This window comes from Embiotoca jacksoni, unplaced genomic scaffold, assembly GCF_022577435.1.
Source record: "Embiotoca jacksoni isolate LCO1_2020_lvr unplaced genomic scaffold, fEmbJac1.0.p SCAF_21, whole genome shotgun sequence".
Lineage (NCBI taxonomy): Eukaryota > Metazoa > Chordata > Actinopteri > Embiotocidae > Embiotoca > Embiotoca jacksoni.
Window position 1 is genome coordinate 1798093 of NW_027185352.1, and position 24559 is coordinate 1822651.

Here is a 24559-nt window from a genome sequence, read left to right on the forward strand (position 1 = left end):
GGTCTTGGTGGTTTTCGGGGAGAAGAGGCGGTTGTCGCCCTTCCACAGGTCGCTGGACATCAGCGGGCGTCCGGCTGCTCCTCGGATGGGCCGCCGACAGGTGGCGCTGCAACACGCAAACATGTTCGTCATCAAGTCGTCTGCGAGACACAGCATGAAGTCCTTCTAGCCGACTGACATCGTCGCCCGTAGCTGCAGTGTTTGTAATGTTCACGCCGACTCATGACAAACGTCCCAGAGGTCAGAGCGGCACATACGGGAACTTTGACTGGCAGCAGGCCCCGCCCCCTTTTTTGTGGGAAAACAAGTGACCTCACCGAAGACTTTAATGTAAAATAACGGTACAAAACCAAACTATTAGAAAACCAGCTGAGCTAAATGAGTTTATAAATGACCCCAAGACACCATGTCAGGTAAATATAAGTCCACTCTGCCTGTAATAGGACACGCTGGATGGATTAAAAAGCTTCTTTGATTCTTTCTCAGTGACGTCAGTGTCCAGAGGTGTCCTACAGACGTCCACTCTACCTCACCGAGTCCAATTATTTTACTTCTCAGTCCTGCTCTACAGTCCTGTTGTGGTGATGTCATACGACATAATCAATGAAAATCCCTTTCAGATGACTGACAGCAGGTCGTGCTGCGCTTTACTGAACTGGACGTGTTCATCTGTTATGATCAGTCTCAGGTGGAGAGTTACCGTGGTCGCTACTTTTCACTCAGTTATGGTGTAGAAACATGTAGTTAGTATTCATTCAGTGATGTAGAATAAATATGGACCTCTGCACTGATCCTACAGATGATGGAGAAGATTTAACAGAAGTTTCGCTAACGAATTCACATGGAAAATCACATTTCTACAAGCACACGGTCCGGTTGTTGTTCTGCTGACGACACCGGTGGGCAGCGAGAAACGAACCGGACTGGATTGGAGGTATCAGAACTGGGATTAAAAAGTCTGACCGGGGTTTTCCTGTTACTGATGTTCGTTTAATGATGCTGGAAACACAGAAGATAAGGTGTCATCAAGGTTATCTCAGAGTCTGCAAACAGGAAGTCTGCTTACAAACCCAGGAAGTCTGAAAGGGCCGAATGGAAATATGCTACTCGTTGCATTATGGGAAATGTAGGTCAGAATATATCTGGTCCTTGGCGGCTTTAGTTCATACAACTTTTTTAAAATCTGTCTCTTGTGAGTACCAACTCTATGCAAGTGCAACATTTAATTGCCGGATTGCCCCTTTAAATTATTCAACTTTTAAGCTTATTTTAGTTTCATTTAAACTCTTAAACGTCTTCAGTGAACCCGTTTTACTTTTACAGGTTTTCTTGTTTTTGTTCTGTCTTTATCATAAATTGAAGTTATTTGATTGATTGAAAATATTTGGTAACTTCATTTCCAATAAAACCTCTTGAAGAGATTGAACAAGCAGAGGTTACTCACGTGATTCCTGTTGGACTGTTCAAATCATTTGGGAACGTCAGAACGTCCTTCTCCACCTTCGTCTGCTCGCTGGCTGCGATTTTCTCCACCTGCGGACCAGAAACCCGACGGTGAGCTTGAGAATACATCACGAACTCCAGCGGGCTTCTTGTTCCTCCTGATGTTTTACTCCCACCACTTCACCGAGTGACCTGCAGCTGCCGGTGTGAACCAGCAGAGGGCGCCCTGCCTGACACCAGACACCCCACCACGTGACCGCTTCAACCACCATGTTTACTACGGAGGCCCTCTGCGGGCGTGACAGACGGTCCTGCAGCCGTCCCTCTGACCTGTCTGTCTAACGCGTCTCCAGGCAGACTGGACAAGCAGCTGAGCATCTTCACGGGGCTGCGGGACGGACGGCCGGAGACGGGCTGCTGCCTCCGTCTGTGCAGCGGGACATCTGGACGGACACACTCCTCCTGCTCACAAACAGTGTGTGTGATTGTGTGTCGGGGATGTTGAACCAGCTGACGGGTCGATCACAGACCGTGACAGAAATGTGAGTTTTAACTCAGACACCCGTCAGTGAGAAGCCGTGAGGAGAACAGAAGGAAACGCTGCCACCACAGATGGAGGAGGAGAGCTGTACCGGTGCTGCACAGCCAGCGCCAGGTTCTGATCCAAACGGGCCCGACACAGACCAGCGGGCCTCCGGGCGCTTTATGGGCGAGATGTTACACATGGGGCAAAAGATGGTCGGGTCCATTCTGGCGAGCTGCACCAGAGGGGATGAAGGCCCGGACGGCCGGGCGGCCTGTCGTGGACTCGGTTCTTCAGATGGACCTTTTGACTTGTACCAAACACAGACTGGATGATCAGACAGGAAACCCAACATGAAGGACAGAGGAACACGTGCCATGAAGTTGATAACACAACACACAGATGGATGATTCCTTGATGTCTGTCTACACACCCTAGCGGCTGGTCTTAAAGGCGGGACACTGCGTCTCTGTCCTGCTGCTGCTTCAGCTTCCTAAAGGGTCCAACACAAACACACTGAATCAACCAGGACACGATTCACAAACACTCTTCGGACTACAAGTTCCTCCGGGGAGGAAATTCTCAGAAGATTCTTAGAGTTGTGACATTTTCTAAGAATTTGAGTACATGCTGAAAGATATTCACAAAGCATCTCAGCCCTTCAGGGAGCTCCTCAGGAGAAGATCAGGGAGGAGGAGGAAGAGTTCCTTCATCAGAGGAGAAAAGTGCTGAAGTCCAGCGAGCTCAGAGAAATATAGTTCAGACTGAATGAGGTTGATGAAAGTGTCCAGATGGTCTGCAGGATGTTTGTGGAGGATCATCAGAGACGTCTCTTCTCCCACCAACACAACAACACAGACGTGGAAGAGATGAAGATGTTTGAGTGGAGAAATGACTGGAGTCTGTCCAACCTTCATCAGCAGTCATCACACAAACACGCACTTCATTTAACGTCCACTGGAGGTCGCTGTTCATCCTGTGATCATTATCACCAGAGGGATTCACCACACCTCCTCTCGACATCAGGGCTTCTGTCCTTTCATTGATCAGAGTTGTTCTGAGAAGTTTCCTCAATCTCTCCTAAGCTGAGACTCCTTTATAAAAGTTTTTGGCAGCTCTCAGATGATTCTGAGAAGTCTCACGTGTCTGACCGATCGGGGTCATCTTCACCAAGATTCATGTTTGTAGCTCATTCTAGCTCCAAAGAAGAAACGGTACGTATGGAGCGAAGCAAAAAGAAGGTTCTGGTCCGACTGGACCGTGTTTGAATCCCTGCTAGCAGGTTTTTCTTTGTGAGGACTGATTCGAGTTTTAATCGTTGGGAATGAGAACATTTGGCTTCTTGTGGCGCTCTGACCAATCAGCAACCAGCAACGACGTCACCCGCCGGTTCGTGAACGGCCGTCGCGAAGCCTCGAGTTCAGAATTTGGCCGGCGCCATCTTGCTAGTTTGTAGCAGGAAGTGACGCGTGTGATGTTGAGTCCAGGGAACACCGAGTGGACACGGACTGTTTAAGATGAGGAGGGAGATGCTGACCTCCAGCTGGGCGGTGTTGAGATGGATCCTTACTGGGTTTGGGAGGACGCGGACCCAGTTCTTCTTGGAGCTACAGGTTTTCAACAGTTTCTTTTAGGAGTCACTGAATGCTTTCATCTACAAGTCAAAGTTAAATGTGTCTTACAATGTGTGGTCAGGTGGCTCATTTTAGGTCATTATAGAATTAGTGAAGGAGGATGACCTCCGGGTTTGTCTGTTTAGAACAAGCAAACACTTTAAATGTGGTCTGGTGACACATCGCACAAATAAATCCCATGATCCAGCGGCTGGACTCCAGTTCAAACATCACTCTGCTCACGGTGACTGAGAGTTTCAGCGGATTTCAGTGAGATGAGTGAGTGACAGCACCTTCCAGGACGGGCTCCCCGGACCTCTGGTCGGAGAGGACATCTTCTCGACTGGACTCTGTGCCGGCCACATCAGAAAATCAAATGAACACGGAGTAGTTTCAGTGACTGAGTGGGACAGGAAAACAAAGAGGGAAAGAAGCCCAGAGCCCACCAGGTCCCGATGGCAGCCGGTGACCCATCTGGTGATAGAAGAAGGTGAAATACAACCCATGAGTGACATTTGGCCCACACATGCCCACCCTGAGGTGCAGACAGAGCGTCGCTGGAGAGGAGCCACTCATCTCTTCAACCCGATCGGCCGACACCAGAACCAACAGATCGGTGAGTCCGTGCAGGTATCAGAGAGAGAACCAACAGTCCGCTGAGGCCTACAGCTACCTGGACCGGTCCGGATGAGGAGCCGGACCGAGCTGGACCGTCGGGCCTGTGGTGAACCGTCCTGTTAAACCCGTAGTGGACCCGATCTGTTAATACGGGCCTGAGATCCTCAGGAACCATCTGCAGGGACAGAGAAGCCGAACGCTGAGGAGGAAGTAGAGGAAGTGATGATTATAGGATAAGGAGAGAGAGGACGGGTGAGGAGCGCTGCGTAGTGCTGAGTAGCAACCCTCCTCTTCAGACTCAGAGAAGATATGGGAGATCCAACAAATGTGAAAGGCCCTCTGTGGAGCCAGAGTCGGGTTTTCCCCAACATGGTGTGCAACATGGAGGACCGGCTCCCCATGGAGAAACAGCGGAGGAGGAATTTGTTGGTACCTTTAACAGCTCATCGTGGAAATGTGTCATTCCTCCCAGAAAAGTGAGGAAAGTCAAATGAATTTTATACCAACTGTAACTAAATCTGGTACAGAGCTTCTTCTGTCTTTTTGAGATGAATGTATTGTGTCCATGGTCCCTGCTATAAATAAACCGACACTGGTGGTTAACTGGAACTGTATACCTGCAGCAAAGGAAGTGTGAAAAAGGACAAATTATTGCTTCTTCTACAAAGATACTTTAAAATGCCTCTGACAGATTTGTTGGTGCCTCCAGAATAATTTTTATATTATAAATATTTGATTTGTCGTGATATTTCAAACCAAACAATTTCTCTGAGGCCTCAAGAGGACTCTCCCCCTCTAAATGCATGGAAACTCAAGATTCGTGTTGTAATCTCATCAACTTCTCTGAAAATGGATTTTTATCAAATCTGAATTATAAATTGTGTTGTTCAGGAGCCGGTGTGGAAGTCAAGGTGAAGATGGACTTCAAACAGCTGGAGCAGATGAAGAGAAGAAGCTGCACATGTGTGAAGCAGGTGAACAGGTAGAAGAGAGGAGCATCACACTGTTCACAGCAGGCTGGAGGACCGATTCACTGTCCAGGGGGACAAACATCTGGATCTGCCCTTCACTCTCCAGACAGCCTCTTCATCATCATCATCATCATCATCAGCAGCAGCAGCAGCTGGTATGCAGACAGTCAGAACACCAGGATTAGACTAAGTGCACATTTATTACCATTTGTCTGCTTTACTTTGCACAGCATCAATTTACTGCCGTCAAAGTTATTTTTTTGCTTTTGATAAATAAATAAAAATCTATAAGCCAATACTTACTATTATAATGATAATGAGTGCAGCTAACTTCTGTATTTATTTTCAGCCAAAACTCAAAATCCAACATTTGTAATTATTCATTATTAATTATTCTGAAGTTGATTGTTTTTTATCTTCAGTTTCACAAAGCTAAAACAAGCGAGGCCTGGAAACAGTGTTCCCGTCCTGCTGTCTGGAGGGGGTGAGCCAGGGTTACACCACATTTCAGCATTTCTTCTGAAAACAGAGCATTTGGGAATAAATGAAACCCAATCTGGTAAAAATCTCAACAAATTTCATCGAACCCATAATGTCATATAACCAAGAACTCTCTGAGGAGCAACACTAGAAATACTGAACTCAAAATACCAAAGTTCAGCCATTAACTCAAACAATCAGAATATATCACAGAGCACTTCATGTATCAGCAAAATGTTGTGAACAATATGACGAGCAGGAAAAGCCTTCGACAGAAGAATGAAAAGTAGTCGTGATAAAAGTCCAGCAGCGATGTGGAAACACCAGGAGGAAGACGGTGAGGAAGGACTGAGGTGGTTCAGACGAACCTCACGTTGATTCAACTAGAAACTTAATGAAATGAAAATAGAAATGAGCACAAGGAGTTCTACAGTTACAGGAGGAGGAGAAATAAAGTGAACAGCACACTGAAGGCCACATGTTCAACCCTTCATCATCCTCACTGCAGCTAATGAAAACACTGGAACATCACACACACACACACACACACACACACACACACACACACACACACACACACACAGCTCCTCCTCCTCCGCTCAGATCAGATTATTGGACTGAAGCCATCAGTATTTCACATTGCTCTCATTCCTCAAGGCCTCGACTGAACAGGTGCACTTTCACCGTCTGAGCAGCAGGAGGCGCCGTCGGTCACAGACACACAACCAACAACACAACTGAATCACAACCTTCACTGGGATGAGTTCACACTGCTGACATTTACCAACTGAGGGGATTCACCCGGTTTGATTTCTAGCATACTAAACTAAACAGAGGGGGTTAAAATGGGATGAATCATTATTGGTTTTATGATTAGAATAACAACTGTAAGGAAATGGGGAGAGCAGATATGAGAAGAAAAACAAAAAGACCGACATGAGAGCTGGAGGACTTGAAGAGAAAAGTCCAAAACAGGCAGCATGTGCTGGGCAGCAGCTAATCCACATCATGTGGTCCGAGTGGACCTGCAGCGAGACACCGAGCTGGGTGGGACTCCAAGGAAACCAAGCAACGCTTCCTCTGCCGCTGGGAGAGGAAGCTGCAATGAAACCCAGCTGCTGCTTCGCCTGAACAGATCGGCCTCATGGAGGTGGACGCTGTCACATGATTTACTTTTCTTTTATTCCAGAAGAATCTCCCTGATGTTGCTGCAGTCTTTTGTGTCCAGCTTTTCACTGTTGTGGTTCATTTTGTGAACATTCACACATGCTGACCACATGAATCAAAGTAAACCACTCTGTTCCTCACTCTCTCTCTCTGGTTCTCAGGCAGCAGTGGATTGTGGGTATTTCAGAGGAGGCTGGGGATGCGGCTCCAGTGGTCCGGTATCAGCTGAGTCACCTTTCTTTGAACTCCCCGACTCATCATGGTGCGTCTTCACAACTAACTGAGGTGTCAACATTACACCAACAACGAGGAAGAGGAAGGAAATGGGATTTTCTCAGTTTAATAAATGAGTCCTGAAAAGGAAAGAAGTCTTCCTGAGGAGGAACACAGAGACTCTGAGCTCACCCCCTTCCCCCGTAGTTCAGCTCAGTTGGTACAGACCAGAGGAGAAATGGAACCTTCTAGTTCTGCTTTGGCCCATGTCAATCATCTGTCCTACAAACTAACAGTGGGCGATAGGACTCTAAAATAATGTGATATTTTAGGGGATTTCTGCAAAAACATTTCTGACAATAAAAAAAAATACTGAAAGTATTTCATCATTATTTAAAGAACATATAATCGCAAAAAAAAATATGTGTTCAAGTTTTATGTGTCATATAAACGCAACAGTTTTCCCTCAAATATTCAGTAAACATGAATATTACTGCTGTCATTTCTGATCTGTTGTAACTAACAGATGACGATGGGATCATTTTATCTCCCAGGAGGTTCTGAGCTCTCTGTTCTGTAAAATTAAGCATATTTAAAAAAAAAATAACACTTGTAAGGGGACTTTTAGTGACAGAAAATGGCTTTCGCAACTCTCACATCGAGTTCAAATGAAGAAACAGGAGTTACTGGGCGTAAGTGCAGTTCTACGAGTACACTGGTGTTCAGTTTCTTTCAGGGGGGGTTGGAAGTCCAGTTGGCAGAGCAGCCTTCCTCCCAAGACAACGTAGGGGAAACTCTACTTTCATTTTTATGTTGATAAATCAGATTTATCACAAAATCCTGTTGTTGGTCCGTTCAGCTTTCATGTCCGAGTTCAGCTCAGAGGTTTCAGTTCAAACAGGTCGGTGGGAAACACATGATGACATGCAGCTGCTGGTGTGTGTGTGTTACATAAACGTGTATTCACTATCAGAGTGAACTAAAACTCAACTAAAAGTGACCTTTCACTGATAACAGGAAACACTGAAAGTAGAGAACTGCAGCAGCAACATGACAACTTGCTCTCAAACAGAACTTTCTACCTGTAACTTCAGCAGGAAACATTCATCTTTCTAGTTAACAGAGCTGAAGTTACATCCAAACTACTGCTGCTGCCTCAGACAGAAGAAACACAGGTGTGTCAACACAGTTCACCAGCCTCATCTGACAGGTTCCACCTGACAAACAGACCCAGGTGTTCTGCAGGTTTGGAGGTGTTCTGTAGGTTTGGAGGTGTTCTGTAGGTGTTCTGCAGGTTTGGAGGTGTTCTGTAGGTGTTCTGCAGGTTTGGAGGTGTTCTGTGGGTGTTCTGCAGGTTTGGAGGTGTTCTGTAGGTGTTCTGCAGGTTTGGAGGTGTTCTGTGGGTGTTCTGCAGGTTTGGAGGTGTTCTGTAGGTGTTCTGCAGGTTTGGAGGTGTTCTGTGGGTGTTCTGCAGGTTTGGAGGTGTTCTGTAGGTGTTCTGCAGGTTTGGAGGTGTTCTGTGGGTGTTCTGCAGGTTTGTAGGTGTTCTGCAGGTTTGGAGGTGTTCTGCAGGTTTGGAGGTGTTCTGTAGGTGTTCTGCAGGTTTGGAGGTGTTCTGTAGGTGTTCTGCAGGTTTGGAGGTGTTCTGCAGGTTTGGAGGTGTTCTGTAGGTGTTCTGCAGGTTTGGAGGTGTTCTGTAGGTGTTCTGCAGGTTTGGAGGTGTTCTGCAGGTGTTCTGCAGGTTTGGAGGTGTTCTGTGGGTGTTCTGCAGGTTTGGAGGTGTTCTGTGGGTGTTCTGCAGGTTTGGAGGTGTTCTGTAGGTGTTCTGCAGGTTTGGAGGTGTTCTGCAGGTTTGGAGGTGTTCTGTAGGTGTTCTGCAGGTTTGGAGGTGTTCTGCAGGTGTTCTGCAGGTTTGGAGGTGTTCTGCAGGTGTTCTGCAGGTTTGGAGGTGTTCTGCAGGTTTGGAGGTGTTCTGCAGGTTTGGAGGTGTTCTGCAGGTGTTCTGCAGGTTTGGAGGTGTTCTGCAGGTTTGGAGGTGTTCTGCAGGTGTTCTGCAGGTTTGGAGGTGTTCTGCAGGTGTTCTGCAGGTAGTGGGAGGAGTTTTGGAGTGAATGGTCTGACGTGTTGTTGAAAGTGGTTGTCTCACCGTGTGGTGCTGGCTGCTGCGGGTGCGGGTGGTGACGGGGGTCTTCCCTCTGCTCCTCACTGGCCTCTCCACCACCGGAGCTGGTTCACGTTCTGGTTCTGGTTCTGGTTCTGGTTCTGCCACAGGCTCTGGTGCTGCTGTCACTTCTGACACAAAGGTAATTATAAACTTTATTTGTAGAGCACCTTTCATACAAGAAATGCAAAGAGGAGCATTTAAAAATAAAATGCGTAAAATAAACATGAGAAACAACATTAATAAAATAAGAGTTAAAATATAGTATCTAGTAATATGGATTTATGGGCACAGTAGTGTGAAGTGCAGCTACAGTCACATGGTGTCATTACAACCTGTGCAGGTGGTTTGTAAATGTTCATTAGTGCCAGTCATTCTGGTTTCATTTCCATTTCTTACCCTGCAGGCAGCCAATAATGTCACCTGATTTTAGAGCAGTGAATATTTTCATACACATGAAACTAGCTCAACAAATCCTTCTACATTTTGCTTGTAATGCAGGCGACACACTGCCTTCTTTGCATTAATCACCTGAAACTAAGAATTGCTGCTTTTTCATTACCTTTTAATGAGTCCTTCATATCTACATAATTCTTATGATTATTATTTAAAATATTCTGCTGAATGAAAAAGTCAGGTTTGTATTAAATATGAAAGAAACAAGGATGAATGCTGATTATTTCCACCAGTTTCAAATTAGTTCAGAGAAAATTGTGGGTTTCTTCTTTTTTTGTTGAAAGTTACCAACTAATTTATCCACGCCTGTGATCAGCGGTTCTGTTGTGTCCTGACAGGCCGTCCTTACCGTCCTCCTTGTCACTGTAGTGGTCGGACTCAGAGTTTCCGTTGTGGTTGACCTGGATGTCGGTGAGGACCACCTGCGGCAGCAGCGGCGGAGGAGGAGGAGGAGGTCCGTCGTCGTCCAGCAGCCTCTGCAGCTTCTTCTCATACAGCTTACGGGTGGTAGCTGGGAGGGAGACATCGAATTCAACATTTAAACAGCTGAGATTAGTGATTGTCGAGCAGAGAGAAGTGTTGGTGAGTGCAGCCTCCTCTGGACGGACCACTGCTTCACCGTTTGTTGTGTTTCACTTCAACTCATTGTGATTTCTCTGAAATGCTTATGGTGAGGTTGTGACTTATACTGATCAGTGCTCACATGAACAAGTTTAACTGAGTGAGGGAATTAGATTCAGTCTCTGAGATACAGTCGATCCAGAAAGTCATCACATCCCATTATTTTGCACACTTTATGGTGTTGTAAATTTAATTAAAAATGAGTGAACTTGAGATTTAGTCCCCTCAATCTACACTTATTTACCACAGACTGAATATAAAACGACAGACTGGATATAAAACACAGACTGGATATAAAAGAGTTCGTAGCTTCAGGTCTGGAAGCTGAAGTGTCTTCAGCTGCAATACCAGCGAGTGCCACTAGAGGTCGGCTCCAAAAAGCCTCCGGCTCCATAGACTCCCATTCAACTTCTCTCATCAAATCCAAAGTGAATAAAATGTGTCCATCAGTTATCTCGGTGTTGTTAGCTAAAGTCACTCCTTCTTATTAGTTTTCTGGAGGTCCATCTGAAAATAATCCCTCATTCATTAGAAAAGAAGATTCAAGAAGACCTGTTTTTGGGGGCGTGTCTGTTTGATTGTTTCCTGTTCCCAGGAACCAGAGACATCAAACAATTGTAAAAAGTTGAGTTTGCTGTGCAGCCAAACTGATGTGGTAAGAGTTGTAACGAAGAATCCAACGAGCATTTTAACAGAGCTTCAGAAGTCCTGATCAGAAGATGACCACCTCAGCAGCCCTTTATCAATCATGGTAGCGCAGCAGGATGAAGCCTCATTATTCAGGAACTGTGTTTTCTTTCTGAAAGCACAACCAATCTCAATTGCGTCATCCTCAATGGTGCATTTTACATGTGATGAAGGGCACATTAAAGCCTGCCTGAAGTCCTTCTACCAAAGGACGGTTAAAGAAGAACAAAGTTCATGTTCAAGTCAAGTCCTGACATTAATCCAAAGGAATGCTGAAGGACTGAAGCGGGTCGTTCATGAGAGGAAACAGACCGCCAGAGCTGAAGCTGCTCTGTACCGAGTCATGAGATAAAATTCCTCCACTGATGTGCACGACTGATCAAAGTTACCGGAAACATTGAGTTGCAGTTATTTCTATCGTACTAGATACCAACAGCAAAAGGTCAGCTTCTTCTGTCACTCACAGACGTGTGATATTGGATCATTTTCCTAAATGAACAAATACATGATCAGTTTTTGGACATCATCAGGAACATCTGATAATGTTTTATTTATGCTTAAATATAAAAAAAACTCTAAAGGTTCACAAACTCTTAAGCAACAATGTACATCTCATGATACTTTACATCATATTAGAGAAATGTGAAACTAAATCTTATTGGTCACTTATTTAGACAACGGAACAAAAATAAAATAATTGTGCTAAAATAGTTTTATTTCATTTTTCCTAATGAAAAACCATTACATGCAGTAGTTAATAATCAAAGTTGTAAATGGAGCTCAGCTGTGTTTCCCTTGTACCTTCGTCATCCTCATCCTCTGAAGCTCTTAATGAAAGTCAACGCTCTGAAAAACTTCACTCCAACTTCATCGAGTGGCGTTTCAGAGTTTACAAGAGAATCTGTTCATAATGTTTTTCCTGGTGAAATAAAAGGATTTCACCGTGTCTTTGTGATTGTTGCGATCAAAACTGTTTGATTTGGGGCAGATTTTCTCAAAAATATCGATGTAATTTAGAAGTTTTAACGGATTTTTTTGCGGTAAAACTGAGGGAATTAGAAAAACATTGTTTTTTCCAATTTTTTTAAGCACTACCTGAGAAAGGAATAAATATGTAATCACTTCTTGTGATAATGATCATGCTGCACTTCACAGAAATATTATAGCTTAATCTTTTTTAATCTATTTGTTGAACTTAGAGAACCACGGAGATAAAAGTTACAAAAAACCTCCTAAAATCTGCGTATGTTTCCAGAAGTGCCGGTCTGTGACGGTAATATGTGATGAAAACAAGAGCAGACTTTCTGATTTACAAATGCAAGTAAATATTGTGGAGTTTGCTTGAATTTGTGTTAATTATTACTTCCTGGAGGGACGGAATAGTTTTCATGTCACTTGATTCTGCCACGAATCGTTGATCAAGGGAAAATGACCTGTTGTCACCTTGATAATAGAAATTAATTTTGACATTTTAAAAGTGATTAATCCAGAAAATAAGCAGCTGGTTTTTTTATATAATGACATTAAAACATGCAGCCTTGCTCTCATTTGAGTTCATTTGAATTACAAACACAATATTCATAAATATGTTTTCATTTGCGTATGATCACCTGAAACTATGAATCGTTGTGTTTTCATTGGAAGGATCGCTTCATATATCTACATCTGGAGCACCAAGCAGGTCAGACGCAACAAATCCGGGTGTTGTCTGATATTCACTTGGTTGCAATCTGCAAACTCACCAGTAGATGCCACTAAATCATACACACTGCTCATTTAACACCCTCACAGGCTTTTTGATTCAACACACAAAAACACCACTTTGTGTTCCAGAAAGTTACGCGTGATTCAGTTTTACTTTTTAACCTCAGAAATTAAGAAATGATGTTGAATCTGAATGATTTGTTGGAATCACAGCAGCCAGTAAGAATCAGCGACCAGATTCAAACACGCCCAAAACCACACCCTGCAGGATCCAGTTACATCCCAGCTCACAGTTTCAAATGAGGAAATATGAGCACTACTAAAAAAACAACAACCCCTGAACGGAAGCAGTAGTGACTCATTTCTGAAAGCTGATTATTCAGAGACAAAGAGGAAATACTGCTCAACAATACTGAAATATCTTTATTAACCACAAGTGCAGAGACAGAGCTACTTTTCAAGTTGGCTTTTACTACTGATTGTCCTTGTTGCATACATCTTAAACACAAACTGGAACAAAATAAGTACATTTCATGGCATTTAGGAAGAAGCCTTCTGCTTTTCTGATCTGCTTCTGTTTTATTGATACCATGTTTACTTGCTGTCTTTTAGCATATTGTTTCTCTTTTGAATTGTTGTAGGTGTGTTTGTGTACATGCCGGCCATATTGTAATCATTTAGGTAATGATCAGTACCATTACTTTAATGTATATTTTTGATCAGTACCATTGTTTTAATGTATATTTTTGATCAGTACCATTGTTTTGATGTATATATTTTTTTTTAATCAGTACCATTGTTTTAATGTATATTTTTGTTTCCAATGATCAGATCAGGCTATTTGAGAGGCTGCATTTTGGTGTGACCCGATTTACTAGTCTGTTCTTTATAGGCAGCGATTTAAAAAAAAATATTACATTAAATGTTGTCTTCATTTATGTGACATGTAAATGTTTACCGCAAACAATACTTCGTGTAATCTATGACTTTGAGGTAGTCAGTCATTTTTCTTCTGTCATGAATATAATAAATTACACTAGAGGCCACATGAACCGGTTTTTAAAAATGTTGAACAAAATCAAGCACAACAAATCAACAGTTTCTTTTCACTGTCAGTTTGCAACGTGAGCCTCACGTTAAGGGCTATATTTGTTATATTTTAGAAAAATAAAGAAACTGAATTAGACAAGTCAGAGGGACTTTGGTTTTATCCAATAATACTTCCAGTTTATGACATCAAGCCTCTGGTAATGCCATCATAGAAAATGTGTACATAAGATGGCACACGTCATCTGAATATGACCACAGTGGCCAATGTGACAAACACTCCTCTAAACTCCCCCTGCATATCTCTATCTTTATCTAAATGCACCCAAAAAAAATGGTTTTTTTAAAAACATCTGCAAATACTAAACTAAAAAATGAAATAATAACCTCTCGCACTCTGACCATCCATAGCTTGTTAAGAGTTAGTGTGAAGACATGAAAATAAGAGGCTAACGGGTCGTACTGAATTACAGCCGTCCAAACATCAAATCTTTGTTTGTCTGTCGGATTACAGAAATATGATTGACCTGATTATCATGAAACTTGGTGGAAGTGTGTAATATGGGCCAAAAAAGAAACTATTACAATTTGGAGTGAATCTGAATCAGAGGGCCGATCCACAAGTTATTTTCCCCTTTCATTAATGTAGCCGGATGACTGTCATACATCTTAAAACATGATGTCTCCGGTCTCTCAATCCACATTCACAGGAGTCAGTCTGTATGTCTGAATGTTCTGGACTTTAACACAGCAGGCCGTTATTCAGCCCTCCAGTACAGCGGAGCAGCAGACGAGAGGCCGCAGTCACACACAAGTGTATTTCAGCATCACTCTAAAAGTATTGGAAATATATGTTGGTCTTTTAGTTCATCTATACTTTCAATTCACTGACCACCACCAGTGATATGGCTCCAAAAACAGCATGCTGGTAGTACACGTGACTTCATCACCTGAGTGGAGCGAGTAGCACCAACACCGCATGCGTGCGTGTGTGTGTGTGTGTGTGTGTGTGTGTGTGTGTGTGTGTGTGTGTGTGAGAGTGTGTGTGTTCCCTCTCTAACCCTGCTGATGAACACTCACCCACGATCGGCCCGGCGTCCACGCCGTGCTTCAGCAGCTCGTCTCTCAGGCCTTCGTCAGTCAGCACCGTCACATCCAGCTCGTCCGGACGAACCTTGTCTGTTTTCCTGGTGGCTTTCTGTGGGGCGACAGCAGGGAAGAGGTGTGGATCAAAATCAGGGTCAAAATTTCAAGAACATTATCGGCAGGTAGTGAAATTAAAAGACTCTGATGTTTACAAAGACAGAGCAGACATTTTGAGTGATAAACATATTGTTGCTTGAACTTCTGTAACTGGAGCTTGTATCACTCAGATGGTCGAGCTGATTTAACTCTAATCATGCGGTCAGCGGTTCGATCCTGGCGTGACGCAGAACCTTCACTTCCTCCTGACAGCAGCTGAGCACCTGGTATAGAAGTGCTGTCCAATAGTAAAGCGCTTTGAGAGATCTCAGGTGAACAGGCACTACTGCAGACCATTTACTTCAGTCATTTGACTGTAATTTCACTACAGACTAGAAGAGGTCAGCATCATTTCTCCATCTAAATGATTAGAGATATTCAACTCTCCCAAAGACAAACCTTCCTGTCTTCATCTCCAGTGTGATGAAGAGTGAAACACCAAAGTTACATCACTTGTTTCTGAGGCCGATATGAGATGTTTACTGGATCCTGACAGGATATACTCGTGTCCAGATGAACACTCACTGAGAGGGAGGCAAAACAGAGCAGAAGTCGATCACACAAAGGCTCCTCAGTTCTCCGTCCCGCTGTCCCACCCTGCCCTCCTGATCACCTTCAGCCTACTGCCGCTGCTCCCGCTCAAAGTTGGGTGGCGGAGTTACAGAAACCTGTTCACCAGGTTGTAAAGTACTCGCAGGGCTTATTTCAATGAACACAACTGAATGCCTGTTTTGAAAAAAAAAGGCAGGAGAAGTGGATTCAACACTTTCATGCGTCATCTCTAATCAGATTTGTGAAGGGAACACATGAATTATGGACTGCTGAACATCTTTCCTTCAGTTTCCGTTAATGAAGTGGCCCAGAAGAAGAGAGGACGGCTGTGAGGAGGAGCTGCAGGCGTTTCATCACTGTAAACAACATGCTGCTCTCACACACCGGCCTGCAGGAAATTACACTGTGAAGCCAGCCGACTCTGAAATGCAGCCCTGTGTCTCCTCCCGGCCTCCCCGCCAGACCAGGCCCAGCCTCCCCGCCAGACGAAGCCCAGCCTCCCCGCCAGACGAAGCCCAGCCTCCCCGCCAGACGAAGCCCAGCCTCCCCGCCAGAAGAAGCCCGGCCTCCCCCCCAGACGAGGCCGGCCTCCTCAGACTCAATAAGCGTGCTGAAGATGTTTTTCTGGAGTACAATGTGAGTGCAGCCTTATCACTTCCAGAGAAATCCACCATGCAGCTGAAGTCTCACAAGAATCACACGCCGCCTCCGTCCATCACATGACTCCGTCCATCACATGACCTCCCGCGGTCCCGTTCTGGTCCGACAGACTGCCGGGCCACATACAGTTCTGTACATACCGCTGTGGGTTCACAAACTATTCACAGCTGGACACTTCTTATACATTTTGTTACGCACGCCTCCTTTTTCCAGGTAAATCTAAGGAACACGCTGAAATTCAGGAGCACAGTAAAAAAAAACATCCAAATATTATCAGCAAACTACTTATTACATACTGGTGGCAGCGATATAAAACCCTCTCCTCCTCGACCGCGTGGCAGACTCTGCAACGGGCGGTGAAACTGAACTGATCATATCACCATTTCCACCCCAAAAAAGGGATTAAATCAGCGGGATAGAAGTGGTCCTCGAGGACGGATATCCAAAATGTAAAAAAACGTAGACGCAGGAAACGTGTCTCCGAAGGAGGACATAAAACACCGTAAAGAATCAAAGAATGATTCCCGTTTCCTTAAATGTGTCCGTGTCTACATGTCAGTCATGAAATAGATGTTCCACATCAGTGTGTGTTTGAGTGTTTAATGTGCAGACAGTCTGACTCAGCTCAACACACCTGCAGTAAAGTGCCAACTTTTTTTAATAATCGTTTAGAGCACTTGTGATGGCACTATTTTCATAATATTTAAAAAGCAAATATTGAAAACATTTTATTGAGGTGAAAAAAACAGCTGGTTTGTCCAAAATGAAAATGATCATTAGTTCAAAAAGAGCTCCACCCAAACCAACTATAGCCGTTAAATCCTGCTTCACATTCATGTGATTTATGGATGTTTAAAAGGGAGACTTTTTACACATCACATTAACAATGGAACTGACAGTAGCAATAACATATATATATTATAACTGACTCATTATTACAGTGGTGATGTTATGGCAAAATGAGGAATATGAAGTTATTAATGTTGTTAGCTTTGTCTCAGCTGCCTCCGCTTTTAGGTAATAATGTGGGATTTTCTTCTATGTGCTGTTTTAGTGCTTTAAAAAGCAACGCCTGGTGACCAGTAGATACTGCAGACCTCCCCTGGTGCTCACATCATAACACCTCATGGAATAAGGGTAAATGTGTGTGTAATAGGGTTGTAATGGTATGATGACCTACTATGTATATATATATATATATATATATACATATATATATATATATACATATATATATATATATATACACACACATATATACATACATACATATATATACATATATATACATACACACACATATATATACCGACTATATATACACATCACCACTGTAATAATGACAGTCAGTTATAATCTTTACTGACACACTGACCTCCCAAACTATTTTTCCACTTGACGATGAGCTTCATGTTCAGTCCACCAACCAGCAGACAGACAGGAAGTGGAGCGAGCAGCTTATAACCAATGGTTTGTCCACAAAGTCCTTCATGTGTGTTGTGACTGATTGAACTAGAAGGTCACCCTCTTCTCAACAGAGTTTACTCGCGTGAAGTCACTCGAGGCTGGTGAGGTCAGACGTTTAGTTTTGGCTTCTTTGTTTTACTTCAAGTCTTCCAGATCTGGTTTATTCATAACAACATTCATAACTTCATCTGGTGACTTTCAAACAGGCGGGAGCTGCTGCTGAAGACAGTTTGCACCACCTGTTGGACTGCAGGAGGAGCAGTGACGGAGTAACAATGACGCTGGTTGTTGTGAGCTGTGGTGTTTGAGTGGGAGGAGACAGAGACCTCCAGGCTGAAGCACCGAACCACAACTATCCACTGGAACTATTTCACCACCAACGCTGCACTCGTAGTGACTGCAGCCTTTAAATGAACATCTGCTACGACCGACGGAAAGAGTGTGGAGAGTGAGGAGAGTGTGGAGAGTGTGGAGAGTGAGGAGAGTGAGGAGAGTGAGGAGAGTGAGGAGAGTGTGGAGAGTGAGGAGAGTGAGGAGAGTGTGGAGAGTGTGGAGAGTGAGGAGAGTGAAGAGAGTGAGGAGAGTGTGGAGAGTGTGGAGAGTGTGGAGAGTGTGGAGAGTGTGGAGAGTGAGGAGAGTGTGGAGAGTGTGGAGAGTGTGGAGAGTGTGGAGAGTGAGGAGAGTGTGGAGAGTGTGGAGAGTGAGGAGAGTGTGGAGAGTGTGGAGAGTGAGGAGAGTGAGGAGAGTGTGGAGAGTGAGGAGAGTGAGGAGAGTGAAGAGAGTGAGGAGAGTGTGGAGAGTGAGGAGAGTGAGGAGAGTGTGGAGAGTGAGGAGAGTGTGGAGAGTGTGGAGAGTGAGGAGAGTGAGGAGAGTGAGGAGAGTGTGGAGAGTGTGGAGAGTGAGGAGAGTGAGGAGAGTGAGGAGAGTGAGGAGAGTGTGGAGAGTGTGGAGAGTGAGGAGAGTGAGGAGAGTGAAGAGAGTGAGGAGAGTGTGGAGAGTGAGGAGAGTGTGGTGAGTGAGGAGAGTGAGGCGAGCAGCTCAGTGTGAATTAAATGGAGGACAGAGAGGCTGCCTTCCTCCTGGTCTGGCCCTCAGCAGGGTTTGGTTTGGATGTGAGTCAAGCTGTTTCATAATCACTGCAGGCTGGATCGGAGAGGAGGAGGGGGGAGGGGGGAGGAGAAGGAGGAGGAGACCGGGCCGGTGCTCCCCTCCTCTACCAACCACACCCTGGACTTCAAAGCCATAACTGAACCATGAGCTCACAAACTGAAAACCAACAGTGTCACACTTTCCTCTACTACGACTGAGTTGGGCCTGGATGGAACCGTGGAGGGGTGGAGGGGGAGGCGTGGAGGGGGAGTGGAGGGGAAGGGGTGGAGGAGGAGTGGAGGGAGAGGCGTGGAGGGGGAGTGGAGGGGGAAGTGTGGAGGGGAAGGGGTGGAGGAGGAGTGGAGGGAGAGGCGTGGAGGGGGAGTGGAGGGGGAAGTGTGGAGGGGGAGCCTTGCCAGGGCCTGTGGCTGCATGCTGTAACCCAGCGCCTGTCTGAGTAACTGTGGAGTATCTGTGGTTAGCCAGAGTTTATTCTGCTCAGATTAACCACAACAGTTTGTGTGTCTGCTGCTGTCACACGTTCTTCAAAATCTACTAAATCTCATTAACACAGGCTTTGGTAAAAAAAAAGAAAAGAAAAGGGGAGCAGACACAAAATATTTGAGGTTCATTCAGAGACTTCAGCAAACCATCTGAAAAATGTCAGGAATGAATATTTGTACTTCTCGCCCTGCAGCCTGTAATCAGTCCAACATGTGAGCAGCAGGCTGAAGACGACGTAACCGCAGCACCTCAGGAAACAAAGGACAAACTAATTACACATCAGCTGTCTCTGCACAGATTCCTCAATGAAGAGGCCGGGACCAATGAGACGCCTTAAACCTGCCGGGGTTCATCTATCAGACCGGAGCTGGAACCGAGAAGAACCACAACACCCTCCGACCCGTTTACATTCATTCAATACGTCCAGGGTTCCCACTGCAGGGCAAATGTTAAACTGACTAAAGAGCTGAAGCTCCACGACCTCTAACGAACGGACCAACAGGCTGCCGAGCAGACAAGAAACAGACATTACTTTCTTATCAATCAGACAGGTGTGCACTCTGATACCGACTCTTGTGCAGCAAATGGGAACATTAAGAAGCCAGCATGCTTCTTACTGTTGGTGTGGCTGTGAAGGGCTCCCTCTTCTATTTTGAATGGATCTACAGTAGTTTTACAAACTTTACGTTCACCTTTTCTAGCGTCTACTTTATCCTCCAGTCTCTGGAGTCATTATTTCTGAAGCCAAATCTCTTGAAATCTACATTTTCCTGCACGTTTGCCTTCCTGAGCAGCTTCAAGAAAAGGAACATCTTTACTGTGAAAGAAGATAAAACCACTCAGGCAGTACAGGTAAATAACTTGATAAAAAAAAGACTACGAGGGAAAACATTATATTTCGGTAAATGGCAACTAAAATTTAAACATGCAAACAACATTCCCTGATATTGCAGGACTTGGGCACCAAAAAATGATCAAAACCCTCAACTTTCCCCGTCTGGAAAAGAGTCTTTAAAGTCCCCTGATGACTCCTGACCTGAATTAACCCTGAATATCAGAAGTGAAGAGGATAACTCTTAGTTCCCTCAGAGTTGGACTTCACAGTAAAAAGATTGCCGACACCAGACTCATGACGTGTGGCTGGTAAAAACCCTTCAAACAGGCTCAGGAACCAAGTCCAAGGGTTTTATTCTGCATGTTTTCAGCAGGCTGCTGATCAGATACTCTCTGAGCAGCTCCATTATTGAGGCTGTCCTCATGAGACCAGCTGCTTTAGGACCCGGTGAGCGGACCGCCCCGTTAAACCGTTTCCTGAGGAAACCGAACAGATGAAGACAGAAGAGCTTTCTGTTTAATAAAGGTGAGACGTACTGCAGCTGTAGTAAAACACAGAGGCACGTTACCGGCCAGGAGGAGTTTACCACACGGCTTTAAAGTCCTTCATGATGAGTCAGCGGCTCTGAAGGTGGTGTAAACATACCTGCAGGGGTCTTTATGGGACTTTCGGTTGCTGGTAACCAAGACCCGATCCTGGTTCTGGTTATCTGAGAGGGGGCCGGTTCCAAGGTTTTATTGTGGGTCAACATGATGATGTTGTCCAATGAGCGTCAGCTGGGTGGTTCAACCCCTGGTTCCTCCTTTCCACATGCTGGATGGACGATGGTGTCTAACAATCTGGTCCCATTGGGGCATCGCCACGGCAACCTCCATCGCCCAGTGTTCAGGACTGGGTACCAAACTTTGATATTCTTATGGCACTGATCAAATCTATCCGTTAATATCAAATATAAAAAAACCTTCCATGTCATTTGGCACCAACTTTAGACAACACACTAACTAATGTTAACTCGTATGTTCATTTTAAAACGCATGACTTTTGCGACGTTTGTAGGCGTAAATCTCATCTCATTTCCATGACTGACAGTCGTGTAGCTCATTTGTTGCGGCAGTTATGATTTAATATCCAGAAGTCTGAGGGAAGCAGGACTTTTAATCTCTACTCAGTCAGTCGTAAATGATCTTCTCAAACATGAGGCTGTTCTTTGGTCTCCAGTTAATATTATTACCACTACGTTACAAACGTATAAATCATCTGTGTGTTTGACATTTGGAAAAATCTGATAAGTATTTGTTACATCTTTCAGGACTAAACAATTAATCAAAAACATTTCAGCTTAATAAGTGATAATGAAAACAGCACAACTTCAACAGAGCAAGCGCTGATTCTGTTAACTAATCCGTTCCCCAGATTACATCATAACTTTGGGATTTGGTCACTTTTTCACACTGGAGCACATGTTAAAACCCAACGTGGGCAGAGCCACATTATTCAGTCACCACCACCTTTGTGTTGCTCACACATCGTTCAATCATCACACACACACACACACACACACACACACACACACACACACACACACACACACACACGCTCATACCAGACACATCCTGAACACCTGCTGGACAAACTCTCACATTTTAAACTACCTGTGCTGAAACCAAACATGATTTTCCTTCTTCTTATTTTCTTGGTTTTATGAAGACATTGCTCACTAGCTGGTACTAATAATACAAACACTGCATTGGTATTATTACAGGGAAAGCTTGCCTCTAGATGGCAGCCTGCTGATGTGGATAAGTGACATAAAAACCAGTACGAGACACAAATTATGATAAAAAACAGAATCATTATTTTTTTAAATAAACACATCTGGAGGGTTTCAGGGTTATAAGACTAAAAAACATCAATGTAGAGCAGCCACATGCGTCTTCAGACATCTTTAATGTTAGTTCACTGGTAATAAAAGTTGAGAAGCAAATCTTCACACCAAAAATAATTAAATATTTATTCTTTCATATAATTACTAAACCGCCAATATTTACTTTTCAATGGAGAAATTCAGTTAACAACGAATCACTTCAGCTCTTGGTCCTGACAGCTTTACCATATTTCAGCCCTGCGATGACAAGTCACGAAGGTTTATGGAGGTAAATAAAACTAAAATGACAAATTACATGCCATCCAATTTTGTATCTACACATTAAAACCCTCATTAGAGGTCTCCTCAGCTTGTAAAGGCCACTTAGTTGTAGTTATACAAGTCAGTCCCGCTTCAGAGCTGCTCCGCAGTATTTCAGACATCTGAGGAATGCAGGAAGTCTGTGGCTGCAGGCAGATTATTAATATTATTATTATTATTAATAAAACAGCTGAGGAATGCTGAAAACTGTGTCTCTGTAAGAAGCTCCAACTCTGTGCAAAACATTTTTGGCACTCTAACTTCATTCATTCACAAACAACAACAGGAACACTATCTGAGGTTGATCCACTGCTCTCTGGGTCATTAGGTGTTATTAGGTGTTATTAGATGTTATTAGATGTTATTAGATGTTATTAGGTGTTATTAGGTGTTATTAGATGTTATTAGATGTTATTAGGTGTTATTAGATGTTATTAGATGTTATTAGGTGTTATTAGATGTTATTAGATGTTATTAGGTGTTATTAGGTGTCGCAGCAGGCTGCAGTGCCAACTGCAGAAACAGCAGCTGAGTGGAGGAGCACAGAAATCACTCCTCCGACTCACCGCCGAAAAAGCAAAGCGGGAACCTGCAGAGGGGAAGTGATCAGGGCTCGGCCACACTCATTCATGAGGAGTTCTCAAAGCGCGGGTCCACGGACCGCCAGGGGGCCATGAGGAGAAAATACAAAGGGGGTTCCCGGGAGAAAATGTTTAACGGGCCAATAATCAAAATAAAGTACTGGAGGAGAAAATGAACGGCAACCACTAAAGGTTTGGGTTCCTCTCTCGGCCAGTGAGCAGCCACTACCACGACGAGGTCCGTTTGGGTGGAGACCGTTTGGGTGGAGACCCCTGAAGCCCTGGAGATGGTGGAGTCTGGGCTAAACAAGAAACATATTTTATACCGAAATAATTAAGTAATCCGTTTATCAGATTAGATTTGTTGCAACGTCGGCTGGTTTGAGATAGTTTGAAGCATCTGCTTACTTCTGTTATTATTTTAGAAATAATAACACGAACTTTAAACGAGTAAATTAAAAAGCAGCCCGGTGATTAGAGGTTCGTTGCAGCCGTAATAAATTGTCCTGAAACATTTCGGCGGGTGAACAAACTAAATCTCAGAACTAATTGGTTCCGTTTCAACTCGTGCCGCCGGCTCCCGGTCCAATCCCCGGTCCCATCCCGGTCCAATCCCCGGTCCCATCCCCGGTCCAATCCCCGGTCCCATCCCGGTCCAATCCCCGGTCCCATCCCCGGTCCCATCCCCGGTCCAACCCACGTCCATCCCCAGCCTGATCACCGAACTCACCCGGCCGGAGGAGCGGCTCCTGCTGTACACAACGGGCGGCGGGAGCTCCTCGTCGCTGGAGAAGGCGTCCAGGGTGGCGGCGACATGTTTCTGGTTCCGAGCGGTCAGGTTCTTCAGATAAAGCTGCACGTACACGTCCTTGGTCGGGTTCCCGCTCGGCAGCTCCACGTCGTGGGCCAGCAGCTCGCTCTTCAGCTTGTCCTTGGTGAGCACCGACGGGTCGTCCAGGTACTCCGGCATGTCGGCGTGCAGATGGAGGGACACAGTACCGCGGCCCGGGTGAGTTAGCTAGCTACCACCGGGGGGGAATGGGTGAATAAACGGAGGGGAGGTTTGGGTCGCGCGGACCGGCTAACCAGCGCCTCTTACCGGATTTAATCCGTCAAAACAACTCAGCGATGGAGATCAGAAACAGGGTCACAGGAACGACAAAGAAAACAGACAACGACACGCTGTCGGTGCTCTCACGCCCTCCGCTCGGATGAACGACGGCCCGCCGAGAGGTGCAGCTGTCCGGGGAGGTAGAGGCACGGGCCGGGCTCCTGCTCCGCTGGGGCGACCCGGGCCGGAAGTCGAGGCTCTAAAGAAACGCTCCTATTGGTCGAGCCGTCTGACACAGCGCTTCCCTATTGGTCAAACGAGCACGCGACTATTGAAAATGAACCGCACGCTCCTCGTGTGCTCCACGCGCTCAGTCCGCAGCGACGAACATGGACACCAAGATCAGACCGTTCAGATCAGTGTCAACAAACTGATCCTGAACATGGACACCAAGATCAGACCGTTCAGATCAGTGTCAACAAACTGATCCTGAACATGGACACCAAGATCAGACCGTTCAGATCAGTGTCAACAAACTGATCCTGAACATGGACACCAAGATCAGACCGTTCAGATCAGTGTCAACAAACTGATCCTGAACATGGACACCAACATCAGACCGTTCAGATCAGTGTCAACAAACTGATCCTGAACATGGACACCAACATCAGACCGTTCAGATCAGTGTC

At 44.9% G+C, this 24559-nt stretch overlaps 1 protein-coding gene and 1 long non-coding RNA gene across 2 annotated transcripts in view; one reads left to right on the forward strand and one right to left on the reverse strand.

The window, feature by feature from the left end:
• Nucleotides 1-24182, reverse strand: part of tmpoa (thymopoietin a) — a 25202-nt gene extending 1020 nt beyond the window's left edge. The window contains exons 1-6 of the mRNA XM_069156372.1: nucleotides 23550-24182; nucleotides 14785-14902; nucleotides 9995-10156; nucleotides 9175-9320; nucleotides 1445-1533; nucleotides 1-106 (exon numbers count right to left, since the gene is read on the reverse strand). The exon at nucleotides 1-106 is cut by the window's left edge and continues 1020 nt beyond it. Of these exons, the coding sequence (XP_069012473.1) occupies nucleotides 1-106; nucleotides 1445-1533; nucleotides 9175-9320; nucleotides 9995-10156; nucleotides 14785-14902; nucleotides 23550-23789 (861 nt within the window). The 5' untranslated portion in view covers nucleotides 23790-24182. The remainder of the gene's footprint in view (nucleotides 107-1444; nucleotides 1534-9174; nucleotides 9321-9994; nucleotides 10157-14784; nucleotides 14903-23549) is intronic.
• Nucleotides 1892-7377, forward strand: LOC138202420 (uncharacterized). Its single transcript, XR_011178644.1, has 3 exons — nucleotides 1892-4673; nucleotides 5089-5323; nucleotides 6977-7377. It is a non-coding gene; the product is annotated as an uncharacterized lncRNA (long non-coding RNA).
• Nucleotides 24183-24559: the final 377 nt, after the last annotated feature.